The 17,086-nt window shown below is 38.9% G+C and overlaps 1 protein-coding gene across 3 annotated transcripts in view; it reads right to left on the reverse strand.

Moving 5' to 3' along the window:
* mical2b (microtubule associated monooxygenase, calponin and LIM domain containing 2b) overlaps positions 1 to 17,086 on the reverse strand; it is a 117,556-nt gene that overhangs the window by 40,007 nt on the left and 60,463 nt on the right. For all 3 annotated transcript variants that reach the window (XM_036002758.1, XM_031297876.2, XM_036002760.1), the window contains exons 13-16: positions 13,136 to 13,335; positions 6,079 to 6,173; positions 4,671 to 4,739; positions 3,832 to 3,948 (exon numbers count right to left, since the gene is read on the reverse strand). In XM_036002758.1, the coding sequence (XP_035858651.1) occupies positions 3,832 to 3,948; positions 4,671 to 4,739; positions 6,079 to 6,173; positions 13,136 to 13,335 (481 nt within the window). The remainder of the gene's footprint in view (positions 1 to 3,831; positions 3,949 to 4,670; positions 4,740 to 6,078; positions 6,174 to 13,135; positions 13,336 to 17,086) is intronic.

A 17,086-nucleotide genomic window follows, 5' to 3' on the forward strand; every position in this document is an offset into this window, starting at 1 on the left:
GTGCATATATCATCAAATGTCAAAGTCTGAAAATACAGCCGTTAAGCTCTTGCGCAATTGTTACATTTAACGTCCTCGTTATCGGTCCGAACTTTAATACTGTTTGTGACAAAACCTGCATGAAGAAAAGTGTGTTTGCTTATTAGACTTTCGTCTTCAAATTGTATCCCGAGGTGGGGGATACCACTAGTTGATGCTGTGTTGGCAAGGTGTTAACAATCACAAATTGTTGTAAACATATAAATACTGTGGTGAACCCGTGCGTAATGCTGCATGATGGCACTGCTGGCCCTGCAGGAGGACTACGCTAATGGAAGAATCAGGAGAAAAAGAGACTTCAGGGACCATGACGATGGCTAATATGCCGATTTAGATTCCCTAAAGCTGAGCTCTTGGATCTATGTACTGAATTGGGTCCAGTAGAGAGGGCAACGCGCCGGAACCGTGCCATCCTGGTCCAAATAGGCTACAGGTCCTCGCCACTCTGGGGAAACTGGCTGTTTCCAGAGGGAAATGTCAGACAGCTAAGTGTTTTTTTTATAAATATTATATATAATCTTCAACTTATCACTAAGGCTTGTTTGGATATAATATATAGTTCTGTTAAATCCTATTGTACGTCTGGTATATCGAAGCTGTCCCAGAGTGCCGTAATGCATGCCGTTTTGGACGTATTATTAGATCACGTTTCTCTACACTGTGCAATAGGCCGACATTATAATTCAATTTGCAGCAACTCCTGAACGTCTGAGAAGTTTTTTGCTTTTTCTTCGCCAGTCATCATGATTCGGTGTAACAACTGCCAGTGTCATTCATATACTGATCAGCATTCATGAGGTGCTTTGCATTGACTATTATGTGTGTACAGGGCGGGACAATTTTTCAAATTTCTTACAGATGTGCGTACACACGGTTTTATAAATCGGACTTTTTTTTAAGCGTACGCCATTTTGGGTTTTTGGGCATACGTACACTTATAGTAAGGATCCTACGCACAGTTTTATAAATGAGACCCCAGGTTGTGAGCAGTTCCATATAGGAACTTTTCTACCAGACAACACCCACCAACCATATCACCACGCAGAAGAAAGAACAAGCTACTCGTGGACAAGAAGCTTGTCCTCCTCAGCTGATCTGTAACTGGTGCTGTCACTGTAGCTAACCTAAAGGTAAAAGGCTAAAAGGTGATACTATTATTATTGTGGTGGAGTTTCCAGGAAAAACATGTTGTGTGAAGCATAACCTGAACTTGACAGCTTCAGTAAGAGATATATGCCTCCTGGAAATACACAGACACTTAGAGCTTGGGATGGCACTGTAGTGAAATTGTACTGCTTAATCCTAATTCACCTCGACTCACCTTGTTTTGATTAAACGAAGAATGTCACAGGATGGCCTGAGAAACCTGACTCGAATAAAATACCAATATAATAATATTCTATCTCCGAAGGTTGATTTTAATTTAATCAGGGCAAGACAACATTATTTTGAATCAAGAGACAAAGCAGGACAATTATTCGCTAGATACATCAAACAGAGGGAATCAGCTTCCACTATTTCTGCAGTTAGATCCAATTCTGGAGTTGTTTTTACAGCAACTGTAGATATTAACAAGATTTTTAAAGAATTTTACACTGATCTCTATAGGTCATTATCTACCTCTACTGATGAAGAAATGTGTTCCTTCATAGAGTCACTAGGTCTTCCCAAACTGACAGAACAGCAAAGAGAACTCCTTGATGCGGATTTGACTATAGAGGAAATTAAAGAGGTGATGGGCCTTGAAGAGTTTTGCAAGTGAACTGGCTCCACTTGTATTAGAGGTATATAGAGCGGCTCTGGAGAAGGGCACACTGCCACCAATAACTTTGGTTCCTAAAAAAGGTAAAGACCCAGGAGACTGTAATAATTACTTTCCAATTTCCCTAATGCAGTTAGACGTTAAGATTATTTCAAAAATGTTGGCAAATAGATTAAATAAGGTTATTACTTCTCTAATTCATTCTGATCAGGTGGGGTTTATTCGCGGGTGTAGCACGCCAGATAATATCAGGCGTCTCATTAATATTGCATGTTCTGTAGCTGATAAACAATCTCCAATAGCTGATATTTCCCTCGATGCCGTAAAGGCATTTCATATGTTTGAATGGGGCTATATGCTATATGTGTAAATGTATGGGTTTGGCAGCACTTTTATAAAGTGGATTAAGGTGCTGTATAAGCACCCAAAGGCTGCTGTGCAAACTAACGGGTTAATTCATGAATATTTTGCTCTTGGAAAGGGAACAAGACAGGGCTCACCTCTGTCTCCTTTGTTGTTTTGTTTAGCCATAGAGCCTTTGGCAGCAGCCACAAGGGGGGAGACCAACTTCCCAGGAGTTATGGTAGGAGGGGTAGTACACAAGCTTTATGCGGATCATACATTATTTTTTGTGTCTGAACCTAGCAGATCAATACCCTGTTTGCTCAGGATCATTGACTCTTTCTTGAAGTTTTCAGGTTATAGGGTAAATTGGTCCAAGTCAGAAGCTTTAACTTTAACAGCTCAGTGCCCCATAACAGCCTTCCAATCAGGTACATTCCAGTGGCCAAAGCAAGGTATCGTTTATCTGGGTATCTTATTCCCTCCCCAGTTAAAAGACCTAGTTAAAGTTAATTTGGATCCATTATTGAATATCATCTTGAAAAGTTGTATGTTTTGTATGTTATAAAAATTGTTAATCACAAAAAATGCTTCTGTTTAAGTCAAAGTCTCCCGGACCTTCTTCACGTATCCAGAGTTGAGCTGCTCCCACATTTTTCAACAACTATTTTTGTCGTTATTGCTTTTATTGGCTTCTCAAATATGTTCATCAGAACGCGATAACGACACACACACGCAAGCAGTGTGCTTTCAGTGCAGTTTTACAATTACATCTACTCTATTATTGAGTATGTATGCAAAAATAGCCATACAAATCTGAATCTTATAAGCAATGTAATATTTAATTGTGAAATTTAAATGCCACTGAATTTATAGCATTGAAATATTTTCCATCTCTCTGAATTTATAGTGGTCTTAAATCCCCTTTTTGAAATTTCCTATTTATTGATAAAAAAAAAAAAAGAAAAGAAAAAACTATCACTTAACATAAACTCTAAAAATTCAAGTAAAGTCAAACTAGGATAAGCAGCTAAGCCTGAATAGAATTGATCAGACCTCTGTCCTATCTATTAGTCATACTTTATGATGCAAGCCCTTAATCCTCTTAAAATACAAGAGGGAGAAATATTTTTAGTACCAATTCAAACTAACTAAATTAAAAAAATACTTTTTAAAGAGGGGAACTCAAACATCATACATTTGAATAGATAAAGTGGTTTTAAATGTCAACATTAGGTATTTAGTTATGCAGCTTATAAGATTCAAATGATTACGCTTTTCTTTGCTTCCTTACTAAGCCAGTTAGTCAGCTGCAGTGAGAGCGAATAATTACATGTAAATAAAATCCCAAATCCAAGTCAACACTCTGGTGGATCTGAAAATTAAATTGATGGTATAAAAAAACAGTCCTTTCTGGTATGAATATAATCATAAATGTCACACAGACAAGTCAGTGACATTGAAATCAGTTCTCTTTTCTACAAAGTAAATAAAAAAAAAGGATATCAAGTGTGTGAATGTGACAGAAACACAATTAAAGGCCCTGAAAACTTATTTTCTCAATCAGCTTCTTATCATGTCCACAGGAGTTTCTATCAAAGTTTTGGTTATTTCAAATATTTATCTTTGCTGTTTTGGGACCAAGTTGGAAAAAAGAAATCTGATATGTCTTTCACTTTGCTACATACCTTTGCTGTCGAGGAATTCTCCTCAAACTTGGCCAGCAGCTGAGTAGCCATGGAGCGGACCTTGTTCTCCCGCAGCTCCCCATCCTCACCAGCAGGGGGTGCACTGTGACAAGACAACTGTTGCCATGCCAGGGTCACAGAGGGAAATATAGAGGTAAGAGAGAAGGAAAGAGTAGCAGGTAGTGGGGTCAATTTGAGCCACATACTGTATCACACAGAGCAAAGTGTTACCTGTGTTGTTTTGGACTTATGTCAGAAAGATAATGAGGTCCTGTTTTCACAAAAACAATGCAGGTACAAACTATGGTCAGGGTTTTTTCTGACTAGTAGAATGAGCCTACACACGACAATAAGCATGATTGGTCCACGTACAGTAAAGGAAATGAGTCTGTATTACCTTATTTAACAGAAATCTATGCATTTTCCTGGTGTTTCTAACAATTTGATAAACAAAATGTTAATTATGCTTGAGTAAATGAAACCCCAAATAACAAAATTGGTTAAAAAAAATACTAATATTTAAATACTACCGCTAAAATCACAGACAGAGTGCGGTACAGCCTGACTCTGGACGATAAAACTGAGGCTGGTGCTCGTATTCATGTTTATGTTCTGTTGTTCAATGGTTTGTTTGGTAAATTGCTATTTAACACATTCGAACAGGATTTATATTGCTATTTTTATTCTCAATTCTTATAATTTTGATTTGGTGATTTTCCTTTTGCGCTGGCTAAAACCTCTTTGGGGGGCGCCAAAAATTCCTCTATGCAGGAAAAACCCTGATGGTCCACTATTATCTTAAAACAACTGGAACATTTTAGATCTCCTGTTGAACCTACCTCTGTGAGGAAGTGGTTGCCCTTTCGCCGTCTCTTGTTAACAAAATTGTCTTCCAGCTTATTGTCAACCTGTGACAGTAGACACCACAATAAAGATTAGTTCACAGAGACTTTGATTTGTATACATTTCCATCTGGATCATCCTCTGTGTTCAAATGAACGAAGAACCACCAAGACTGTGATCAGTGTAAAAGCTGAAGCTGCAACCTAATCATACAACAAAATTCACGTGAGCAGACAACAATCCCTCTAATCATTGTGCAGATTGACGGCTAGCATTTGTAATTAGATAAAATGTTTATTATCACTGTTGGGAATAACGCATTACAAAAGTAACGCAATTATAATAATGTATAATAAATAATTACAATCTCAGTAACGCAAGTTACAATGCATTTTATCCCGACATTAAGTGGTGTTTTTTTTTTTAAGAATTCACCAACACCGCAAAACATTTCGGCACAGAAAAAGAAGTCTTTAAGTGTCATTTCCTGTTGCTGGAATTCGATGGTTGAGCTCACTGTAGAAACGGATACATTTGCGAGATGGACATAGGCATACTCCCATTATTTTCAGGAGTTATTACGCTGCGTTTAAGTGAGGTGCTGTCCTGTCACTGTTCCCGTGGTCAGAGCCAGAACCAGAGACGGTACGGACAACATCTGTGTCCCAACAGGTGACCGTATGTCAGCGCGAAGAGCAGAGTTTCCGAGCAACTGACAGATAACATGTCGGGAATTAACTTTTAGGCTTGCTACATTAATATCATTACATTTTATCAGCGGTGGAAAGTAACTATACCATACTTCAATACAATTGTAAAGTACTTTTAATTGAGTATTTTCATTCTGTCCTACTTTATACTTCTACTCCACTACAATTCTGAGTCAAGTAGGTCTATTGTAGCCTACGTTTTACTTCACTATTTATTTTATAGCTTACTTTGCAGATTCAGATTGATAATACAAAATATTAATAATGATGTATTAAATTGGATAAAGATGAGACTTTAGATGAGACTCCCGTGGTGAAATTCACAAGCTACCTGCCAAGTCATACTTCCGCTGTCATTTTGGTGAAAGTAACTCAAAAGTAATGCAAAAGTAGTGTAAGGCATTGCAATTCAGAGACAGAAAAACTGTAATATAACTAATTACTCTCAAATGACAGTAACTAGTAATCTATTATGTATTACATTTTGGAAGTATCTTGCCCAACATGTTTATTACAAACAATACCTTGATTTCTGTTAGGTTTAGCTTATCTAATCAAGATGTCAATGACTGAATAGTGTACTGTGAATAAATGAAAAAGGCCTTGAGGAAGGTGGGAAGAGAATGATTCTTTAATCCTCAATGGAAGCATCAAATAAATGACAGAGAGAGAGAATTGAAAAATTTGCCTTTACCCTGGGTATCCTCTTCTTGGGCTGAGGCAGGTTCAGCAGTTTGTGGTTGCTTTTAGTTAGATATCCCTCATCAATCTCATGTGGTTCTCTCGAACCTGGAATACAAACATCATTATACAATCATATTATCATATTAAGCTTATTTATTCATTTTCAGAACAATGTATTTAAAACTATTTAATATCACATGAAGACACAGAACACTGAAAAGTTATTCAGTAGGATCCTTGTGAAATTAAAGCCCAAGGTTTCCCATTTTAAAACAATCAAGGACATGCTCACAGCAGGGGGGAATAAAACACGTTGCCAAAATGTCATGATAGCTTAATTATTGATATTACTGAGATTTAGAAATGAAACAACTTGCTGGAAAAACTGTTTAGAAGGTGTATTTTTATGCGGTGCTTGTACTCACATTTTCACTGTTAAACAACTCTTGTTAAAATTCCTACTGTTTACCATCAAAATATACCACACACTAGATATATGCTATGCCATGTATCAGCCTCACAGGATCAAGACGAGATACTTGACAAGAGGCACACTTTTTTCTCCTCTGAAATATTACAAGCGTAACATGCATTTTCCTTCCACAGCTGATTTGTCACCTCTATCAGCTGTCACCAAGTCCACCACTGAAACTCTAAACGCCAAAAAGCATTGATCATAGATCCTGACAAACTCCTTTAAGATACATAAACAGTGTCAAATCCTAGTGGTGGTATATAACAGAGACACACATTTTCACATTTCCTAAAACCAAAAGCTTTCATCTTCAGAATCATTTTGAGATGCAATAATGACATTTTAAAAAAAGGACACAAAGGGGCTTTAAACATCCAAATACCTGATTTGTTTGCACACAAACAACTTTCAACAAAATCCAACAACACTAATATGAATCTGAACTGAGTCAGCATGAGAACTATGGACATAAATAGAGTTAGACAATCAGTAGAAAATCAAATAATAATTAAAGCTGCAAGCAGCGATGGACGGGCCCATATGAAAGGGGGCGTGGCTTAAGCATAGGGGGCGGGCCAAACCATCACCAATGAAGAAGCAACTCTCTGCTGAGTTCAATGACACCTCACACAAGACTCTTCCTTAAATGGGTCACCAGTTATAAAAAGGGGCGTGGCTAAATTATAGGGGCCGGGTCAACCCATCACCAATTAAAAAGGAAGTCTCTGCTGAGTTCAATGATACCTCACACAAGGGTCTACTTTAATCGGTTCAAATGTTATGAAAGGGGGCGTGGCTTAAGCATAGGGGGCGGGCAAAACATCACCAATGAAGAACGAACTCTCTGCTGAGTTCATTGATACCTCACACAATGGTCAACCTTAAATCATTCAAATGTTATGAAAGGGGGCGTGGCTTAACCATAGGGGGCGGGCCTAATCATCACTAATGAAGAAGGAACTCTCTGCTGAGTTCAATGACACCTCACACAAGACTCTACCTTAGATGGATCAGCATTCATGAAAGGGGGCGTGGCTTAAGCATAGGGGGCGGGCCAAACCATCACCAATGAAGAAGCAACTCTGCTGAGTTCAATGACACCTCACACAAGACTCTACGCCATACAGTTCATTAGCTGTGAAAGAGGGCGTGGCTTACGCATAGGGGGCAGGCCAAACCATCACCAATGAAGAAGCAACTCTCTGCTGAGTTCAATGACACCTCACACAAGGGTCTACCTTAAACGGTTCAAATGTTATGAAAGGGGGCGTGGCCTGAGTAAGTGGGCGTGGCAAAACATCACCAATGAAGAAGGAACTCTGCTGAGTTCATTGATATCTCACACAATGGTCAACCTTAAATCGTTCAAATGTTATGGAAGGGGGCGTGGTTTAACCATAGGGGGCGGGCCTAACCATCACCAATGAAGAAGCAACTCTCTGCTGAGTTCACTGATACCTCACACAATGGTCAACCTTAAATCGTTCAAATGTTATGAAAGGGGGCGTGGCTTAAGCATAGGGGGCGGGCCAAACCATCACCAATGAAGAAGGAACTCTCTGCTGATTTCATTGATACCTCACACAAAACAAACTTCGCCGCTGTCGGCGCTCGGGCCCTAATAATCAAGAATTGACCAAAACCCACTGACGCAACTTTGCAGAACAACTTACATTACCAAAGGCCACTATAGTACAATAACACAATGTAGACACCATTACTGACTAAATATAGCCAAACCATAGGGGAACTACATCCATTTTCAAATGTGTTAATCATGTTATTCCTATGAAATAAAAAAAAGTCCAAAAATATGAGTAAACATGAACAACTCCCTCTAAAGATTGACCTCAATTTGTTAATGTTAACGAAGATTCCTCCAGGCACGCTAAAGTTAGCCATGGCGTTCCACAAGGCTCAGTGCTTGGACCAATTCCTTTCACCTTATATATGCTTCCTCTAGGCAATATTATTAGGAAACACTCAATTAACTTTAATTGTTACGCGGATGACACCCAATTATAGCTATAATCAAGCCAGACGAAACCAGTCAGTTAGCCAAACTTCAAGCATGCATCAAAGATATAAAATCATGGATGACCTACAATTTTCTGACGTTAAACGCAGACAAAACTGAAGTTATTGTACTGGGCCCTAAACACCTCCGAACCTCATTATCCAAAGATATAGCTACTCTGGATGGCATTGCCCTGGCCTCCAGCACTACTTTCAGAAATCTAGGAGTTATTTTTGATCAGGATATATCCTTTAATGCCCACTTAAAACAAACCTCAAGAACAACCTTTTTTCACCTTCGAAACATTGCCAGGAACATTCTGTCTCAAAACGATGATGAAAAACTAGTCCATGCATTTGTTACTTCCAGGCTGGACTATTGTAATTCCTTATTATCAGAATGCTCAAATAAAACCCTTAAGACTCTCCAGCTGATCCAGAATGCTGCAGCGCGTGTTCTGACAAGAACTAAGAAAAGAGATCATATTTCTCCTGTATTAGCTTCTCTGCATTGGCTTCCTGTAAAATCCTGTATTGAATTTAAAAACCTTCTTCTGACCTACAAAACTCTAAATGGTCAAGCACCATCATATATTGAAGAGCTCATAGTACCTTATTGTCCCACTAGAGCACTGCACTCCCAGAATGCAGAGTTACTTGTGGTTCCTAGAGTCTCTAAAGTAGAATGGAAGCCAGAGCCTTCAGCTATCAGGCTCCTCTCCTGTGGAACCAGCTCCCACTCTGGGTCCGGGAGGCAGACACCGTCACCACATTTAAGAGTAAACTTAAAACTCTCCTCTTTGATAAAACTTATAGTTAGGGAGTGAGGAGTTGCAGCGTCCGCCTAGCCCGGCCCACCTGCTTCTCGTCATAGTCGTCAGATTCATCTACCATATAATCAATAATATAATTAAAGTAGAGGGAGGCAGGCCAGTATAGCCCGATCCGGTTGGGGAGAGTTCTAGCCCGACCAGGCTCCTCTCCTTAACCTGTCTCTCATAATTATGCTGTTATAGTTTTAGACTTCCGGGGGACTTCGTTTTGACACACTGAGCTTCTCTCTCTCCTCTCTCTTTCCATTTGTGTGCATCCATGTCCCAGAAATGCTTGTTACTAACCTAGCTCTGGGGAGCTTATTCCCCGGAGTCCTTATGTTTTTTTTTCGACCAGCATGTTTCCTTGGATTAGGGTGGCACCAAATTCATGGTTGCAGCTGTCGCCGTGGTCCTGCTGCATGCCATGCTATGCCCTGTTACACCCTGCTACGCTCTGCGGTGCCCTGCAGTGTCCTGCTACGTCCTGTAACGCCCTGCAGTGCCCTGCTATGCCATGAACTACTACAACTACTATTTCTAGTCACTGTTCCATTATCTTTATTGTGACTATTATTGCCACTATTCATCACACCCCCAACTGGCACTGTCAGACACCGCCTACCAAGAGCCAGGGCTGTCCGAGGTTTCTTCCTAAAAGGGAGTTTTTCCTTGCCACTGTCACACTAAATGCTTGCTCTTGGGGGATTTACTAGAATTGTTGGGTCCTTGTATGTTAAAGAGTATGGTCTAGACCAACTCTTATCTGTAAAGTGTCTTGAGATAACTCTTGTTATGATTTGATACTATAAATAAAATTGAATTGAATTAAAACTAAAATTTGTGATGTCATGAAGTATAATATCGGAAGTTGTTCCTTAGACAATGAGTTGGGAAAAGTGTTATAGATAATACTGAGTATACCAATAACATAAATACAAGGACATGTATAACCCGTTTCTGTGGCTTGTCCCTGTTAGGATCATATTCGGGGTATGGGGCAGAGAAATCGGGTTATTCATTCTCCCTGTATACATGATAAATACTAGTAACCTGGTTACTGATAAGTGCATTTGCGCAGGCGCTGTGTTGTTTACAAAACCAATATTAATCACTGTACACTGTACATTTACTACAACTTCACAACGTTAATGCTAATTTCTTCTTTGTTCCGATCGCCAACGGCTGTTTGCTCTGAGCTCATCCACGGTCTCTCTCTTTCAACTGGCACACACACAATACGTACTGAGTTATTCCTGAAAGTAGCTAGGCTACGCTGCCCTTATAATACTGTCTTCCCTACTGGTCCCAGCCTGTCACTGTCACTACCACTACGTAGGACAGGGGAGAATTGGATGAAAATACGAGGACTCTTTCACTACCAAAGAACAAAACTATGTTTCTTCATCTCCCCAGAAGTAGGACATATTCACTGCCACCACTGTTTGTATTTCTGCGATAAGGTGTATACGTACATGCAACAGCATCTCGTGTCATTTGGAGTAGTCCAGGTAGCACATTCGGGTAGAGCTGGACAATATGAAGAAAATCTAATTTTACAATATTTTTGACCGAATACCTCGATAGCGATATTGTGGCAATAATGTAGGGTTTGACAACTGGTGCTTTCACAAAATATTTACACAATGAGATTTTCGTTAAATAATGATTAATAATGTGGATATAATGACTAAGTGGGTAAAGGCAAATAATAGAACAGTCTGGTAAGTTCAGAAAATTACATTACTTTACTGTAAGGTAGCCTTTAATACCAGGAAAAGACAACACTTGTGTCATTTCACATCAATATTACGATATCCCAAATTTAAGAGGATATCTAGCCTCATATATCAATATAATATCGGTATATTGCACAACCCTATATTTGGGTTTCTCATAAACAGGATAAGGGCTTATCCAGGTTTCTGAAAATGGGATAAACGGGATACTGAAATAACCCAATCATAAACGGGTTATTAATGTTCATGTAAACACTCACTAAGAGCACCCAGGGAAATGTTATAAGTATATGAGTACATTTTCTGTTTCTGAAGTGAGAACAATACAATAGCATAAAGCTCAATTGGTATGAAAAAGAAAAACATCTGTGGGTCCATATTGCTGGGTCATTGGGTCTCCTATTGATTGTCTATGGGACAATTTATTGTCTATTGGACAGCTCCAGACTTTATACTTAATGAAATCAAAAGTTTGAGACTTACTTCTTTGATTTCTGGCGAGAGTAGCTCATGTTCACAAATACTGATTGAACTTTCCTAGGCCATGGGAATAACATATTGGAATTCTTAATTTAGGTGGTTTTCCTCTTTAAGCTCCTAAAATGTCTGCAAGTAAATTCTCAGCAAATGAACTGTGAAAATGGATCACTGAAGGTATACAGTATTATTTCCCCAGCCTTTCAGAGGTGTGGATTCCTCCATGGTGAAAGCAGTGTGGGGGACAACAGTCAGCCGCAGGACATTAACATTAAAGCACTAGAAGTGAAACGTGGCTGAAGCTGGAGGTTACAGCTGTGGTGTGACCAGCTGAGGGCCTTCAGAGTTAAGCAGACATAGCACTCATACCAGTCATGGCTCTGGCATAACCTTACCACGGTTGTGTAATATGCAACTCTAGCTCACTCGGTAGATAAAATAGTCCCCAAGCCTCAGTTATTTCAAATGGGTCTATACTTTAAAATTTACTGTACACTGTTTTTATTTTTAAGATCATTGTTTAGGCTTTTTGGCCTTTATTTGAGAGGACAGCTGAAGACAGTTAAGGGGGGAGAGAAAGAGGGATGACAAAGGGCTGCAGGTCAGAATTGAACTTGTGCCGCTGTGCTAAGGACTGTGCCTTAGTACATGGGGCGCATGCTCAACCAGGTGAGCTACCAGGGCACCCCCTGTACACTGATTTTGACAGACTTTGAAAAGACAAAATGTGTCCAAAGCAGCTGTAACACCAGAGTTTTTTGAAGAGCAGCCTCAATGTGACCTCGTTAGCTTCTCTAAACTTTTAGTTGTGTTCAACTCTAGAACTGAAGACAGACATCATACACTGGCTGCAGTATTTTGGGATTTATATGGATTTTGTAAATATATTTTGTTGCACTGTATAGCTTGCCCAGATTCTTCCCCATCTGATTTTTTTATGGCTTTTTTCATATGCTGAAGTGACTTTGTAAACTAGTCACCTGACCCTGAATTCTTTGGTATTTTGGATGCTAGTTATAGTAGTGCTGTGTTAAGTTTTTTGTTTCCAGTCCTGTACAATTAGATCCAAGGATTTAATGACGACTGACCTTACATTTAAGAATAAGGACAACAAAAACTACTGAATCAATCATCCAGTGGACTGCTTCTTTAGTCCTTAGCATTCACAATATTGAGTGCCAGTAGAAGATTACCATTACCTAGACTGACCTTTTTAACAATAAAACATAATTTATGCCTTTAACTATTGAAAAATTAAAACTTCAATAAAACTATGTAGCTATTATTCTATACCACGATGATTATTACTTCTCCCTATTGCCATTCACTGTCACTTCTACTAGAAAACATTAACCTCCCATATATTTACATTTAGTTTTTGACTTTAAATATCATTTACACTAGAGTTTAACTCCTTACTTAATCCCTTATTTTTTTTACATTATAACACTCAGTTTATGGTATATGCTTAAGGGTTCACAGTAGCTAATGAAATAAGTTGATCAGCATGTTTTGATTCTCTGTGACAGAAGTGGGAAGGAGCCTGACCGTTTTTGTTTTCTGGGGAGTTCCAGAAGGCCTCATAGAATTTAGAAAGGTAGAGAACCATCAGTAGCTTGTCTGGTTCAGCCTCTGCAGCCATCTCACGTCCTCTTGTTACTGGCTGGATGCCAAACTCTTGCTCGGCCAAGTCAAACGCCAACTGGTTGTTCCCCGCCATGTCCTCCTCGTTAAGAGAGTCATAGTCACTGAGGAAGAACAATAGTGAGGGGAAGTTAGTGTGTGAGTTTATATTGTTTCTTGACACAAACATGTTATTTCTAGCGCTGGCAAGAGATAAAGATTGTGAGTTGAGATTATGAAAAGGGGATACTGCTTTATCTCATTTTTATGATCTAGTTGTTTTTCATTCAGTAAGTGATGGAGAAGAGTTAAAGATAAAACAATGCCATGCAGAATTAAAGAATTATTGATGGTTGGTAACAGTAACATAAAAATGCACCATAGGCTTTGCAAATGTTACGTGAGGAAGGAAATGCATTACACATGTTTGTATGCCTCAGGAATTCACACAATGTCCTGGAAGATATACGTAAACAGGAAAAATACAATATTAGATTTCCAGTTAAGAGGAATAAGGAAATAGAAAAAATCTACAGAAGTAAGAGTTGGTCTGTTCTGTAGTGTTGTGCAATATGTAATATGGTTCTGTGAAAAAGACCATCACTTTGAGCAGACTGGATTGGCTGTAGTGACACAGTCTCTCTCTCTCTCTCCCTGTCAGCATTAGCTCGCTCTACCTGGACTAGTAACGTATCAGCATGCGTTAAGGTCATGCTCTGCGCCTCGGCTTGGACACAGTGGCCTCGAGCGAGAGAGAAAGGCGTTAACGTGGAACGCTATCACACTTTCCTTTTCTATGGTGCTAAAACAGTCCCATAAGTATTTGCAACTTGTAAAACACAATGCACAAATGAATGCAGAGTGATTCGTATCCGCAAACACAATTCACAAATGAATGCAGAGCGATATGTATCCGCAAACAATTCAGAAATGAATGCAGAGCGATTTGTATCTGCAAATGCGTATCTGTGTCCGTGTGTCTAATTTGTAACTCATATTTCATAATTTGTAAATTAACTTAGTATTTTTGAATGTAAATATATTTGTAAATCTCCTATTTGTGTGGGTACGTTTGAGACTGTTTTTCCGCGCCGTTGTTGTAACAATTTGTGTCTCAAGTGTCGATCCCAGCGCTCTCCAGTAGATTACAGTAATGCAACACTTATGGATGCCGACCGCTGTAAACTACATGAAGACTATGAAGCCTTATCAAATGTTTCAGAGACGGTTGACAGAATCAGAGCATGTCTACGGAGAGCCTGTTCACTCCCTGTTAAGCCCCATTGTACCGAATTTGGTTGCAGTTCCACCAGAGTTCCACTGGGGATGATCGCGGGCGAGTGCAAAATGAATGGCAGTCTACGGAGCTAGACGGCTAAAGACGGTCTCTTTCGCCTGATTGTCGTTGAGAAATCTCAGATTTGAGTAGTTTTTGCAAGTTCAATATGGATTATAGGTCGAGAGTTGAAAGTCACATAACTTCTGTGACCTGAGTAGGCTCTCATTACCAGCGGACACATCTTCAGTAGAAAAGAAACCCTTTAGACTGGTGGAGGACATGATCTGGACAGTTAACATCTGCTACTCTGTGCATTATGTATACACACTTTATATTTCCATTTCATTGACTATGAATAAAGTGCTTTATTTCTAAGCAGGGTTTGGTAATTTTTAAGTTTAGTAGTAAGGCTCATTAAGTGTTATATAACATGTTTTTTCACAAAGACAATAATTGCACTGTATATGCAGGTGATATGTCTGATTTAATGCATGTAGAAGGGTCAAACAAGTCCATTTAACATCCTGACTATAAAATTGTAATCCTTTAAGACAGGTAATAGTGACAGTAAGCAACACAAAACATTTGTTTAACAGTTAAACTTTATTGTTTTGACAGATGACAATATGAATAAAACGAAAGTATTTTGAAAGGGTATTATATCTTATCTGCAGCTTAAAAAACATTTCACAGCATAAATATGACAATAACGGACGAATAAAAACTTCAAGTGAAAATCTCTAAGTTACTTTGTGAAACAAGAGTTCCTTTCACACTGCCTGATCAATGTCTATGGACACAGTACAGTCCTCACAGTAGCTGTTGATACTTTAGTTACTGAGCAGTTGAGAAGTATGACACCTCGTCGAGCAATAACTTCCTCCTGATGGTTTCTCATACTGTGAGGAGAGTCTGGTGGGTCCAAGTACACCTCATCAGTGGTCAGTCAAATCTGTAAAACACAGCAGATTCAGTGTTAGATTAAACTAGGCTATCACAACTGCACATACATTTAGTCTTGCATAAAGGAGCAGCATGTATTTCACCTGGTGCGTGGCAATTACTGTACTAATAAACATGGTTACAATATGTCGAGCAAATGTTAAATTTAAATTCTTCATAGTTTAACTTGCAACATCATTGATTGATTCCTTAGATCATCTAGTTTCATATGATACCAAATATATTCACTAGTTTTACAACTGTGCCCACTAACAGTTTAAGCAGCGCTTAATAATATTTCAGACCAATTCCATACAAAGACCAGGCAAAGCCCATGTTACAGGGCTGACTTTAACGAGCCAAATTAGCATCGCTGTTCAAGCTGTACAAGACAGTGAACGTTAGCATGCTCCAAAATGTAGCAAACTGTCACTGCTGCTATAACAACATCAAGCAAATTGCAAATGCACTGCAACAATGATGCTGAAAATATAATTGTAATAAATAAATGTAATTTATTTGACGACAAAGTCCTAATAATATCAACTTACCCGGAGGAACGTCAAGAAGACTCTGCCAACCGTCTCTGAAACATTTGACAAGGCTTCTTCATAGTCTTCATGTAGTTTAACAGCGATTGGCATCCATAAGTGTTGCATTACCGCCATCTCCTGGAGAGCGCTGGGATCATCACTTGAGACACGAACTGTTTCTGACAACAACGGCGCGGAAAAACAGTCTCAAAAGTACCCACACAAATAGAAGGAGATTTACAAATATATTTATATTGAAAAATACTAAGTTAATTTACAAATGATGAAATACGAGTTACAAATTAGACGCACGTACACAGATACGCATTTGCGGATACAAATCGCTCTGCATTCATTTGTGCATTGTGTTTCACAAGTCACAAATTAGAGGCACAGATACAACACATATTTACGAATACAAATCACTCTGTATTCATTTGTGAATTGTGTTTTACAAGTTGCAAATACTTACGACACTGTTTTAGCACCATACTTTTCTCCCCTCATTGGACTAAGTTTGTGGACACTACTGTGTGCGCGTGCATCAATAAGTAAGTCTGATGTCCTGGGGGTACGGGACGATGTTATGTAGGATCTGTGAATGTACGTTAGCAACAGTAGGTTAATTCACGAGTGTGCTATTTTGTGTGTGAGCTAATTTTGCGCATCTGTTCATGTGTGCTGCAAGAGTTATGTTTCCGTTTATTGAATGCGTTATTCAGTGCAAATATAACTGAGAATGTAGTTTAATCTTAGTAACAATGGTATATTAGGTTATTACTGTCGCTCTGTTAAAGGCAAACGTTCCACTGTACTGTCGTTACCCAGATCACGGAAATCTGATTGAGTATACTTTACAGCACCATAGTTAAGTGAAAGTGGGTCAAGTTGTAATTTACTGCCCCTACCAGCAGGCGGCAGCATAGCCATGGTAATATTGTCTGTATACAGAGGGCATTTAAATGTATGTCTGATCGTTTCTATGTTAACTGTTAGCCCATATGCCCATAACTGGCAAGGATTTAGATATACAGATAAACTGAATGCTGTGTATTTAATTTGGGATTTAATGTTAATGGTTTATTTGTAACTTAGTTATAGGGCGTATATATTTACTTTGTA

This window comes from Sander lucioperca, chromosome 7 (assembly GCF_008315115.2).
Source record: "Sander lucioperca isolate FBNREF2018 chromosome 7, SLUC_FBN_1.2, whole genome shotgun sequence".
NCBI classification, from domain to species: Eukaryota; Metazoa; Chordata; class Actinopteri; order Perciformes; family Percidae; genus Sander; species Sander lucioperca.